General features: G+C 43.6%; 1 protein-coding gene across 3 annotated transcripts in view; it reads right to left on the reverse strand.

Moving 5' to 3' along the window:
• Src42A (Tyrosine-protein kinase Src42A) overlaps positions 1 to 14,321 on the reverse strand; it is a 102,864-nt gene that overhangs the window by 43,115 nt on the left and 45,428 nt on the right. For all 3 annotated transcript variants that reach the window (XR_013309133.1, XM_077639787.1, XM_077639788.1), the window contains exon 2: positions 998 to 1,119. Coding sequence is in view for 2 of the 3 variants with exons in the window: in XM_077639787.1 (XP_077495913.1) it covers positions 998 to 1,119 (122 nt within the window). In the remaining variant the exon portion in view is untranslated. The remainder of the gene's footprint in view (positions 1 to 997; positions 1,120 to 14,321) is intronic.

A 14,321-nucleotide genomic window follows, 5' to 3' on the forward strand; every position in this document is an offset into this window, starting at 1 on the left:
ATGCTAATGAGCTCAGTTTATACCTCTTTAAGGAGTGCAGAGTCATGCACGTAGTGTCAAGGTGGCTAACCAAGAAGTGTTAATAATCAAAATAGATGTTATTATTACCATCATAATTATTGAAATAAATTGTTGGCATGCCCGTCAAAGCCTATGCAAGGATGACTAAACCTCCACCTGGCCATTCCTGCTGAGCTGACACTGTCATGTGTCATCTTTTCCTGCACGACAATAATGACAAATATGATGATGACAATGCTCAGCGGCATGCCAACACTGACCACACCTGAAGCTCTATGTAAAAAACTCCTGCATCTTTCATATCCCAGAAAATGCCAACAAATTACAAATACCGTCTCTTATGCAGCTACTCTTGTAAAAACAGCACACAGACAACAATACAAAACAGTGAAAACCTGCAACCTTCTGCCTCAGCCAAGATTTTTTTAATGGGCACTGAAAACCTAGTTGAAATTGTCTGTCTGGTGTTTGGAGGCTAAAAGGACAATGATCTCAAATGCACTTTTCACATCTTCTGCGGAGCAAACTCTTGCCACAACTGACTGATGCTTTTAGGTGCAACCTTCGTCAAAAGTGTACAGCCCAAGCAGTTCACTTCCAAGCTGTGTAGTGGCGCTCTTGCAGCATTTGTGGAAGTCCTAGGCTTCGGAAAGGCGGGGACGAGAGTTGCTCTCACTTTCAAGAGATTTGGAACACTGGCAGCAATGCATAACGAGCCACATAGCATGGCCCAAAAACGAACTCCTTGGGCTCTAAACTTTCGACAAAAGCTGTATGTGCAGAGGCACTTTAAAAAACACGCCATGGTCCATTTTGCTACCACTCCCGCAGCAAACTCGTGCATGGCAAAGCTTGCATTTTTCTGCCCCCATTTTTGTGTCCACCATTGCATGTGCCCCCACTGAGAAATGTTTCCCACAAGGTGTAATCAACAATGGGGAGGCTTGATCCATGGTAAGAGGGAAGGTCAACGCACCCGATAGGGAGAAGTCATTACGACGGCTCTCGCTGTCTCGCACCAAGAAGGCCCCGTGCTCATTCTCGGGTAGAAGGAGCTTCTTTTCTGCCTCAATGCGTTTGATCTTGCCGAAGTACCAACTGCAAAAGAGGAAAAAGACCGCCAATTGCACAGGAGTCCCACTGAACAAAATACGCCAACAGGATAAATGCTACAGGAAGAAGGGGGAAAAGTGCTTTCCCCTTTGTCAAGCAAGAAACGTCAGTACAGTCACGAGAGTCAAGTGACCGCATCCACACACAAGGCCTGGGCCTCGTTATTAAAGGTACCTGGGTACCTGAGCCCCAAAAACCTCCTTACACATGCCCGGGCCTCATTGCAGCAGTTCACTGGTCTGCAGGATGACGCCCACCATAGTGCCTCCATCCTGACAACCTCACATGATGTCACAGCATTTTGTGAATGAGAGTTGGTAGTTCCTGTGCAAATGCCTTGCCCCTCCCCCTTTTCCATTCGTTGCATTCCATCACAGCAGATATGGGGCTTAGTTAAAACAAAACCTCAGTCCAGAGCAGAGGACATGCTACAACATGCCTATGTTATATAAAACAGGTAGGATCATTGACCTAAATGAGCATGATGGAACAAAATGGAAGGCTTGAAATTTAGTGAGTCCCATTTTACACCAAACTCGATACAAAAAAAAAGGCAGCAGAGCATTCTGTCCATGTCAAAATGCACCTTATGTTTTCAGATTAACTCTGGAATATGCAGCACAGCCCACTAGCCACAGCAGAGGAAGACATACAAGTCAAAAATGTAATTGCCAGGAATATTTTGAGCCAACGATAGCTCTAGTGACCAGTATAATTCCGAAGTGATCAGCAGAGGAATTCATTGCAATGACAGACAAAACAACAACAGCAGCTAACCTCACAAGAAGGGTGCTTTTAAGGCAGCTTGACTCACTGTCCTGACAAAAGGTGAAATGGCGCATAAGCACGAGTGACTGAGGCCAGAATGAATGACACCGCTGGCTTACAAGCGTCGTTTATTGCAACAATCACAATGGAAACATACGGAAAAGATTTCAGTAGTGTAGAACGTAGGGCTAGCTAGTAGTTGGTCATCAAATACAGTGCATAACAGGATGAAACATTGAGCAGAAAACGGAACGAAAAAATACAGAAGCAGAAACGAAAAAGAGCGTAGGCAGTTGAGGAACAAATATTTTGAAGGGGCAGAAAACTAAAAAGTGATCGCTCACACATGTACTACTGCTTCTGCCGATGTGAGGGGCTATCAGTAGTGTGCGTTTTTTCCAGTATTTCACAACTGTGCTAAAGTCGTCAATTGCGCACACAAACAGCGAAGTGCAAAGTGGTTTGCCACGGCCAGTTTTTCTATGCTGCGAGCATGCTAACGCGAGTGACCATTTATCCACCTTTGCAGTCTTGTCCATGTAAAAGTGGCCACATGAAAGCTGAAGGTTGCATACGTAATTTGAAATCAGCCCTGAAAAAAAAAAATGCATTCCTTATCGCAGCCCCTTTATCAAGCCTTCTTGTTCACTGTTAAAGTGTGCCTGCATTGCTCCTATGGGCAAAAAGAAGAGTAATGCATAATCTGCTAACAACCTTAGCAAATCTTCGTTGCGATTATTTTAGACTAAACAGAAGCAGACAGAATGCAGACCTAAACAAACGAAAACAGCCTACTCAAACCATACGCTGCATGACATTGTCCATGTGACAGAGTAACACTCCACCCATTATTTTAGCAGTGAATGCTTAGCTAGTGGTCTGTGCTGTTAAAGCCAAGCAGGTGGGTTATCTCACAATTAATGACAACCACAGCTAGCCTATTAGTGCTGCAGTAATAATGTCACAGATCATGCTGCCACCAGCATTTGAAGTGCAGGAAATATGAATGTCTTATCACAAGGTAAATTCATCATCAGAAAAAGAAAATGCGTCTAAATGTGCACAAAAAAAAACACAGGACATGGTCAGGTGACTGGACTGGGCAGTAGTTTTTGAAGCAAGCTGGTGACGTATCGGCCTGCCTTTAATGATGACCCTTTTCGTGGGAAAGATAACGCCATGGCAGCTGAGCCGTAACAGGACCACCCTAACAAAAACCAGGCATGGTACTAGCCAGAATTTGATGTAGCCAACCATACTGCAGCCCTTTCGAAATTCTTTCATATGTGAATGAATTCACTTCCAAGAAAACTGATCCTGAAGTATTAGTTGCCTTAAGTGAACAATGATTAAGCACACATTTATTTAATCTCCAGACAATCAAATATGAACTGGGCACCTTTCACAGCGCTAAATAATCCTTCCAAAATTTAGCAAAACTGCATGTCGTCTAGGCCATGAATGTTTTAATGCAGGTTTTATCGAACAGCTACATTCCCTGTGGCAGCACAATTGCACCACGTAACGCACTAATGCTTCTGCTTCAATGATACAAAAGAAAGTGCATTAAAATTGCAACAGTTTGCTAGTAACCTCACACGCGTAGGCTTCACGCACGAAACAGACAGACTCAAGAGGTGGCAAGTGGGACATAAAATAAAGTGGGACAGTGCTCATTTTGGACTGATTGGTGCATAATTCCAATAGAGAGCAAGCAAGCTGAGGTTGGCACAGACATAGCGCCGTCGCGCCTGCCTACTGATTAATCAGCACAGCACAATTCTGCTTATTCTCAAATAGCAAGGCAATCTGCATAGACAAGGCAATGCTCGTGCGACGCTGCTCAATCATACCAACAAAGTGCACATACAGGTTGCGGGCAGACAAGCACACATGCAAGCAGATGACAGGCCCACAAGCAAAACAGCCAGGACACATGCCATGTTGGGTATCCGCATCATTCCAATCAAAACTAAGCATCCGCATGATCCAGGACAACATGAAACAGAGATGGAGTTTGTAAGGCAAGGTGCACTACACTAGACGGCTCCACAAGAACTTGTGACAAGTGACTTCCTTTTCATCAGGGACAGTGCTGACCAGCAAACCTGTATACATGATCGAGAGCTTGTTCGTTTGGTGTAATCTGTGGTTAAGTTGGAGGAAGGGAGTGGAGCACTCTATTGAAGCCACTGCTGTGGTGCAATGGTGTGAATCTGCTCTCCTACAATGCAAATTTCTAACGTTTAATTAAATTGTCAAAAAAACATTAGCTCCACTGCTCCATTCTATACGGCTGTGCCTCGTACTTCTCATTTCCCAACACCTGGTCAATAGTTTTTTGGGGATAGCTTTCCACTGGTCGAACAATTTAGACATGAACAAGAAACACATCAAGACATTTCCTCAGAAGGCAGACAATGCCCGCTGTGTTTGCTGCTAATGCATGGGGAAATGCAAGAGCAAATAACAAATGCGTGCACTGAGCCAGCATAGTACTAAGCTACAGACTGTGGCAAAGCTAACAAAAACAGGCATATGTTTCCTCCTCCCAAGCCGCTCGCTCATTCATACTCAACTTTTACAGAAATGTGGCATTTAGGGGTGGCTTTAGTGCAACGCCATGGTTCATAATGTTACTTGTTTGTTTTGTGTCAAGCGTATAAAGTGATCTCTCATATATAGAGATGCCACCTTTCCCATCACCAAGATTCCGCCTCCCAAGCAACAAATAATGCCGCAGTTCTTTCATATACAAGGTTGCAATTCTATAAACCAAAATTCAGCATACAAAATAACATTTATTCCTGGCAAACCATGATCAAACACGCTTCCAAATAACACCCCTAGGTGAGGTCCGAGTGCAGGCTAGCCAAGCACAGAGGTTCAGTAAAAAGAACTGCTCATATCGTTCTTTGTGAGTGGTGCAACGGTTGAGTGTTTGACAGCTGGCCATTTTCTTGGAGCAAGCACATTCACAATGGCGACAGGAGGGACTTCAAAAACCGACAACAAGCAATCCATGAGCAACCATTAGCAAACAGGGCAGACCACACTGCAGGCACACAGCTTGGCAGTGGCACAATACAGGAGAAAAAAAGAAAAATGTTTCCAGAGCATGGAACCACAGCCGTGCAGACACGGGCCAACACGCACGCACGCACACACACAGAGGAAGGTTGAGAACGCTGCACATACGTACCTTATGCCCCTTTAACGCATGACAAGTTCAAGTGCGATTAGAAAGAGAAGGAGGATGGGGAGAAAAAAAAAGCGTGGCGTCAGCAGCGTCTGGCGAGGAAAATCGGTATAATGTAAGAAGGGCAAGGCTCTCTCTCTCGCACACAAACACACACATACTAGGCACACTGCAGAACAAGTCGCCACACAAAACACACGCACACACCAATGACAGCCAACAAACAAACAAATCACGACAGCAGCCAAAAAGGAGAGAGCCATACAGCATAGAGAGGGACTAATCTGGGCACGGCAGAGGCAGAACACAACACAGCAGGGGGCGTACATGGAAGAATAAAAAGAAATGCAAGGGCCTACCAAGGCTGCAAAAAGTTGGAAAAGCAGGGGGACACATAGGCAATTTGAGGAATGCAAAAAAGCAGAACATATCAGATTAGCTGCACCAGAAGCCACACTGAAAGAAACTGCAGAGTCCGCCCGTAGTCTACAATGGTTTCAAACACAACAAATTAAAAAACAATAGACAGATAATGTGCATCTGCAGTCATTACAAATCCTCATGTGGAACGCTCACAACTCAGACACCTTCTTGCCTCAAAATGGCTAAAGTTCAAACATGCAACGAAGAACCTTTGGACTTTCCTCTGGATCTGCTCTTTGTGAAAAACTTTGCATTCATGCATGACCAACTTCTTTGTGATGTGCACTGTTTCATATTTCGCTATCTGAAATAGCCAGCCAGGTGTACATTAACAGAGAAACATCTCCAGTCACAACTAGAGAATCTCTCCTCTTCCTCAAATGAAAAATCCTGAACAAAGCGGAATAGAATTGTGCCAATAGGCAGCACCTTAAAGCCAGTTAAACTCCACTGCCACACCTACACCGCAAAGCTGGTGGCATCAGGTCAGGGTGTGCTTAAGCACCTTTCCTTAATGGTTTACTTTAATGTTTTATTGTTTGTAACTGTTAGTGACAACATGCGCAAGATGAGGGTTCGAATAGTGAAAGAGGCAGGCTGGCAGATACAACCAGAAGGAATAAGGGAAAAACACACACACAGGAGACAACAAATAGAAAAAAAAAACAAGAGAGCCCAAAGAGAAAGAAGGATAAACATGCTAAGCAAAGAGCGAACAGCGACAATGTAACATTTTGCATTGTACAACTAGTAAAGTAGTCAAAACTAATTGATTATGTTAGGTGAAACAGCTGTGGTCATTTACACCTTTCTCTTGCCTAACGCTGCCAGCATCCCCGAAGTGCCTTGCATCAAACAGTACAAAAAAATGAGCAATGCCCTGTCCATGCAAGATTTCACAAAAAAAAAGCCAGGCAAACTTGAGTAGCATCTCTTATCTCTCAAAGTCACCGCCAGACAGCACCAGAGCTCACTCCTTAATTAAATGTGACACGCCCAAGCGATTCATGCACCCCAGCAGAGCAGCGACGGACCGTGTTCATTAGCACCCCTCGGCGAGCCCATCAGCCGCACTTTAGCCGACAACAGCTGCCTTCTGTCTGTTGCCATCGCCTTGGCATCTTTGAGGCAATGAAAGGGAAACAGTGTTGACGAGACTTGTGCCAACTGAATTGACCAAGCTTGCTAGTACAACTACATCAGAGAAAACTAATGCAGACAGACATGGGGGGTGGGACAGCAACGAAGTCAATGGCTCGGTCAGCATTTTTTTTTTTGTGTGCCGAGCAACAGTTCCCCCCGCTCACCACGACTACATGTTCCTTCAAAAGCAATTAAGTGTCCAGTGGCATTGCTCACTGGCTGCTTTACCACTCCTGCAAGACAACTTGCAGGCACAAAATGAACTGTGCACGCTTTTATACCGAAATGCCTTAGCTGCCTATCACCAATGAAAAACAAAAGGCGTACTAAACTGAGCATTTCAGAAGCCTGCTGTCCTTTTAAAGCGTCCTTTGAGAGACAAACAGAATGCGTGCAAAAATCTCCAGGTTGCCTACGCATGCCAAAATAGTTGACAAATATTTCTTGCAATCAAGCCAGTACTTTTCACAAACAGTGAACTCTGAAACAACAATTTGTGCATGTTTTGACTACTTTACTCTCATTCTGCTCATGCAGTGCAGGAGACTAAACAAAGAAAGCCATCAATTGCGAGCGACTGCGAAACCTTGCATTCCTCACGAACCAACGAAGGCACAGGAGGCCATAAAGCAACTTCCACCAAACTAATCCACTGCAGTGCGAATACAGACATTCTTCATGGCAAGGGTTGCACTGAATCAGAAAAGACTGCCCCTGCTATGCACTACCCAAGTACCTAAACCAGTACAAAACCAGTACTTAGCACTTAGTACCACTATGAAAGTGTCATAGCATGCGACAGCACGTGTACAGCTCAACACAGCTAGCAACTAGCACCAGTACAAAAAGTGCAATATTTAAATCATAACCTTCGCCACTTTAAATCAGGCAGTGTAACAGAGCCTGGCGCCAGCCACCCGAAGCACAATTGCCTCGCATGAAAGCAGTGCAGTTCACTCTCCCTCTCACTCCGGCTTCCCTTCCTCCTTCCACGGGGACAGCTGCTCAAACGCTCAGGCGTGACAGTGACCAAGCAGATTTCACTCTCGACACCAACGAAGTGGAACCAAGCGTGCCAACAGCAGCAGCCGTCAAGTGGTCCCTGACACAGTTTCAGGGAAGGCCAGCCGAGTCCCATTGTGTCAAGCAGTTCCCCTTTAGCCACACTTCTGTGGGGGGCCTCACAGAAAGCTGACTGGGTAGATTGACACAAAACACTCCAGGCACCCACTCCTCCTACTTTAAATTTGCTCCAGTAAAGGTGCTGACAGAGAAAATGAGGAAGCTAGCTTATGTCCGCAATGTATGACTGCCCCTCGCAGCCACACAAAAAAAATGGCCTTCAAGAGCATCAGGAAGTTTTTTATGCCCCATAAGAGCAATTTTGCTGCCCATGATATTTAACTCAAGATGGCTGCTGCTGTTGCGCATGAAAAAAAGTTTCGACTTCAAAGGGTGCATGTCAAATATTTTGAGCTTGGCAGCGTAAAAATTTTAACTGCCCGAGTCTCGCAAACACAAATGTCAGTTCAGGAATCGATTACCATGACTGCGAATGAAGCCTTTGAAATTATACAGCACTTCATAGGCTGGGCTATGTACAGGGGCGATGGAGAGAAATGCGTAACAGAGAGAAGTGTAGGCGCTCCGCTGTTCACATTTCTTTTCATCACGCTTTTACTTCGGTGGTAGCAAAAAGACGCTAGAATCGTCCGTAACACATTCCAGGGTGACTCTAACGTCTTTTTCTTATAACGCTGGGAAAGGCGCCATGAGAAGGAATTCGAACAGCGAAGCGCATAGGTGCCGGTTCGCGTTTCTTTCTATCACGATAGTACATTCCCCCAGTTGTCCTGCCTTGAAATGAGGAATCAAAAATTAATATATCGAAAATATCCCAAATACATCCAGCCAGCTCCACACATGACAGTGTTCGAAGAAAACATGATACAACATGAGTTTGTTTCCGTATCTATAGGCATGTTGGTTTTAATGACAGATTCAAGCCCTTTTGAGCTTAAAAGTGAAAGTACTTGCAGTGAAGACAGCATGTCACGTCCTATGGTCATCCAATTGGCATTGACGTAATCAATGCTCTTGCTTTCTAGCAAGCATTTCAAGTTGATCTTTGCACAGATATCTCAAAGTTCAGTTTTCGTAAAACTCTGTTCCTCTCACACATCAGCCTACTACCAAAGCATAAAATCACCCCCAGTTCTGTTTCGAAACCAAAATGCGGGCATTAAAAACTCCCTTAAAATGATTTTCATCAATACACTGCTCCGAACATAAGCGGTAGCAAGTAAAAAAAAAGAGAGAGAGAGAGAGAAAAGTCCCCCTTCCTGCAGAGTAAGCAACTGCAACAGTGAAGCTTGGAGTGAAACCAGAGAAGGAAGTGTGCCCTAGACCTTCTTATCACCCGACAGGAGCTATGCCAAGTTCCAGACTGCAGATAAACCTATTTGTTACTGTCTTTTGGCCACTTGTGAGGCATGCTGATAACAAAAGAATGGAAAGTCTAAGTCACAATGCAAAGCCATCCAGCTGCTTCAAGCTGAAAAAGGGTAAGACTGTCGTCCCTATCATACCAAGCGAGATGACATATTTGAAAGTGAAGTGGATTGTTAAATGCCTCAAGAATGCAGCAAACAAACACGTCCAACAAAAATAAACGTATCACCGGGGACTGAAGTCTGCAGAACTTGTGAGTGGCAAGTGAAGCCAATAGATTTGTTATCACCTAGTTAACAACACAACATTTGTGGAAGTGAAAGTCAGACTTGCGCACTCTAATGCCCGGTAGTCAAAGGAGTTTATCGTTGTCAGTTATGGTACCTATGCATTGAGATCACTTTTCATGCGCCCAAGAGACTTTTGTCCCTGATAATACATTTTGGAAACTAGGAGAATGTCCCACGACACAAACAAGTTTAAAGGCTAAGGTGCAACCCTTATTTAAAAAGCACATTAGCTTGCCTGGAATTGTGATGGTCCCCCCCCCGCCCCCCCCCCCCCTTTTTTCCAGGCCTACTCCCCATTGTATCGCAACAATATCATGCAGCCTTTATGAAAGTAATAAATGCACACCATGAGACAAGCATGCCACTCACGGAAGATCATCAGTGCAGTGCTACACGGCCGGTTTTAGCATAAACAGGCTATATAGTAGCCAGTGTAGCTTGTTTTTGTTGTTCAGGAACTCATTTGAGGTTCCAAGGTGATTTGATTTGAACAAAAATAATTTATTTATCTGCATGGACAAAGGAAGGAAACCCCATTCTTGTATTACTAGTGCTACAATGAGCAACATTTACAGAGCATCCCATTTAACTGCCAACAAGAAGAGTGGCCTCATTTTTTTTACACTGCATGAACATGAAACACAAGAATGAGTTATTTTTCAACAGGCATCAGAATCAACTGGCTACAAAGCTGCAGCCAATTTGAGCCATGCACTGAGAAGAGAAATGCAGAAAGGCAGTGTTACATTGCATGAAAGTCAAAACAGAGAAAAATGACATCGGCTAAAAAAAAATGCTTGCAAAGCACGCCTATGTAGAGTGAGTGGAGCATGCATGCTATTCATGCAATGAATGCTTAGACATGCATGCATCTCGTGCACTTTAAATACGCACACAAGAAATTATCATTTCGAGACTCAAAGCCAAAACATTCTGAAAAAAAAAAAGAATGCAGAGCTTTCTGTTACCTTGAACAAAAGCAAACAAATCTGCTGCACCAGGCTGCCCACAAAGGCACGCAAAAAACAGGAAAAGAAGTCCTCCCGTGCACAATGCATGCCTCGCATAACACCTAATGACACAGCTAACTCAATACCGGCGGTTACTGTTTTAACTGCAGAACCCTCAATGGTATAACCCATGTGAGGAAATGCTGCACTACAGGCTCTATGCCAGGCAGACTGACCAAATATTAAGCTCAAAACAAGCAATCCCAGTTCCTCACGAGCGCGTTGTGCTGCCAGCCCTGATCACAAAATGCACAAGGCTTTAGGCTGACTCAGTGTGTGCGATGCTATCTTTAACTATCCCTGCTGCTCAGCTCTATACATAGGAAATTAAGTCAGGCTTCCCCATTATGGCTTGACAAGATGATGTGCAATTCAATCACAGGACTGGCACAGTCACTGCTAACCCTCACACGCTCACCCTTTGCTGGCGTCACTCACACAGTCCGTAGCCCGACGTGTAAACATATCAGTCACACACATGCCTGTGCTCTGACCTAAGCTACAACCTAAACTTGACACACCTTATACGCACGCATGACGTCAAAACGAATGAGCACTTCTATAGAGCACAAAAGAGTAAGTGTCACTCAGGTATATTTTGTCCGAAAACATATGCCACCAGAAGCTGATGGTGAAACAGCGCAGTAGTACAAGGACAGAGAAGAGAAAAGGCACAGCACAGCGTTGCAGCTGTGTTTCAGTGCTGTGTTATGTCTTTTCTCTCCTTTGTCCTGGTGGCTTTGTATTGGTCACGTGATTTGCATCACGTCAGACCAACCTGCCCATCAGTTCGTGTTGTTCAGCAGAAATTGGAAACAAATAAGAAGGAACAGAAAAAGAAACGTCGCCAAGAACCCGATCTCAGCATCCCACACTTGCTGCCTGCTGATGGCGTGCTTATCACACCAACACACCACGGCTAGGCGGACCTTATCAGACGCCCACTTCCTGTCACACTTATTTTCTCGCCGGAAGAACTGCACGTTGCAAAAAGGGCAATGGCCACAAACTGATTTCTTCTCTCCCTCTGCCCTCGTGAGTTGCAGCACTGTCTGGAAGGACCACAAGCGAGCAGCTGATTTCCAGAAGAGGTTTATCTGAATCATACTCTACACGCAGTTCCGTCAATGAGGCTTGACAGATTTGTATGTTTTTCCCACACTTGAAAACAATTAACTGTGCAGGAGCTGTAGCATAAGAAGCACAATGCATAAAAATGTCTTTCACAGCTGCTTGACATGTTAACACAAAGGCCCCTGCCAAACCCGTAAAGAAGCCCTAAAGCCATACGGTTAAAATAAGTAAAGCCTACACATGCAAGTCACAGAATAGTAAAAACAATTTTAGCTGCCCTATGTCCTCTACAGCAACATTATGCTAATTCTTGAAATAAATAATGGCCACGGCAAAGAGTTGAAAATATCTGCAAATTGCTTGCATGTTCTATTCCTCCACCCTACAGAAGAGCTGAGTCTATGTAGTGCGCCAAGGAAAATGTATTTGCAGAGAAACTCACAAGCGAAAAAGTAAAATACATGTGTACATATCTGAATTTAGCTGCATCGAACTTGTGTGAGGTCACAAGGTTGGAAAATGTGTGGCTCTTCATGACAGCACGCTGACTAATTGTGAATACCAAGAGCTTTGTTGTTCGCACCTTCAACGATAACGCTTGCATGCACATAATGTGAAATTAGCAACTTCTGAAAATGTATTTGCAACAAACCACAGCGCAGTGCAGTTTAGAAATATTGGCGCTATCGCAATACACAGCCCGATGAAAGCTTCCTCTGCACTACTACTACTTCATTCTGCATTTTCTTTGTGCCCACAGTAGCAGTAAGCCATTTAAATATAAATTTAAATCAAGCAAGAAAAAAAATCCACACCAATTACGCACGTTCATTCATAAAAGTTGTGCCCAGCCTAAAAGTAACTGCCTTAAACCTGCGTACTCACGTTCCTGAACATTTCCAGCATTAAATTCTTTCAATGTTTCAATTTGTTTCAATTGTTTTCAATGTACAAACATTACTTCTTGACAGATTTCAACAGCGTCATAGCTTTTCCAGCAGAAATAATCATATAACTTTAATTACCTTAGCATTTTTGCAATGCTACACCTGCACCACATCATAATTGAACGAAACTGAATCAATGAAAAGGTGCCAGAAACCAAGGAAAAGATTTAGCAAAACAATTCAACAGAGTTCATCCCAGATGAAAAATTTTGTGATGGAGACTTAAACCTTGCAATTTTTGTTCACCTCATGCATTTATTAGTCAACATTCTGCATTGCTCATCAACAAACTGCACAAGGGGATGAATGAAAGATGCTGAACATAATTTTACAGCCATAAACAACCTCAACAAACCTCTGAGCCTCATTCAATTTCAGCACAGTGTATCAACAGTAATTGATCAATAGCACAACAGGACAAACGAAATGAAAGGTGCAAATACAAAACTCGACATGCAGCTAAGCAATCTCCAGGAATTCAGAACGTTTTCTATGACTTATTAGGAAAAAAGAAAAGTGCTACTAAGTATATGAAGGCTACTGACATTAATAGCATGATATACTAAAAGGTCTTGCCACATTTCTCTCATTACGCTACATTCTGGTCGCTATTTGCAATACTGCACTTCAGACAGTCAGAAGGGCTCTAAGCATCTTTTCATAGCATCGTCACTGGGAGCTGCTTATCTAATGCAAGTGTGTCACTTCCGGACCAGTTTTCAGCCAAAGACACATCACAATCAATGCGAAACACTGTCCGATAGCAAAGATAAGTGGGTAGACAGATGTAAAGGAAACACCCCTAATGCTGATAAAATGGAAAAATGCCAGTTGTGATTCAAAATCTCCTTGTTGGAATCCTGGATGTGAGTACTCCGTGATGTAACAATTACTAGCAAAGCCTCATCCCCATTGAGGTCATTGCACAATCACACAACCGATCAGTTGCCATAATTCCTGCACAATCCAGCTCTTCTGTTCTCAAAAATTCTTGCCGTAAACATATTTTCCAACAGCACTTTTATGTAGTCACAGGGGCTTTTCGCCACGTTGTTCCAGTGCATCAACTCTCGTTACCAATAGCCAATTGCGCAGCAACTGCCAGAGAATGTTTCATCTCTCAATATGCAATTCTTCCATCACCTACCAAACATTCAGCTGCCTTCGCTGAAGTGGAATACTAAGCCAAATGTAGGATGCCTCAGATAGATCACTAACAGCGCAATAATGCAAATTTTAAACTAGATAGCACTACATACAGAGTAACAATGACAGTACTTCAGGACAAAGAGAGGAAATGGAGATGGGTACAATGTGCAACACACCGAACTGATAATCAGCTATCTGTAAAGTGGCAGACTGTATGTCAAGGGAAGGAAAACAAGATTAACAGTAGCCCAGAGACAGTTGGCATGACAAGCTGGAACGTTTGTTTGAAATAATGTGGCTGTAGCTAGAGCATAAGAATAACTGGATATCATTGTAGAGACCTTTGCCAAACAGCTGACCCAACTTGGCTGATAATGAAACCAGCATCAGTTGTATACAGCAACATATAACCATGGATACTAAGCTGTTTAGCATCTCAGATTTCCCCAGCAGCCACGAATGAACCACAGCTGTTAACATTTCACTGCAATCTACAGACACTGCTAAAGTTGACAAGGTTCACGTACCAGTAGTCAGAAACCTAAAGGTGTACTACCTTTCTTCGTTTTCAGGTTAAACAAATTTTTTTCGATTTCTATGCCCCCAAAAGAGGCAAAGAAAGATTACCGAGTTAAAACTGGTTCCTGACCGCAAAACTGCCTTTCCAAAATGCATTTTTCTACTGCAAACAACTGAACTGAGCTACTACATGAAAATCTGGTGCAACACTAAT

This window comes from Amblyomma americanum, chromosome 10, assembly GCF_052857255.1.
Source record: "Amblyomma americanum isolate KBUSLIRL-KWMA chromosome 10, ASM5285725v1, whole genome shotgun sequence".
Lineage (NCBI taxonomy): Eukaryota > Metazoa > Arthropoda > Arachnida > Ixodida > Ixodidae > Amblyomma > Amblyomma americanum.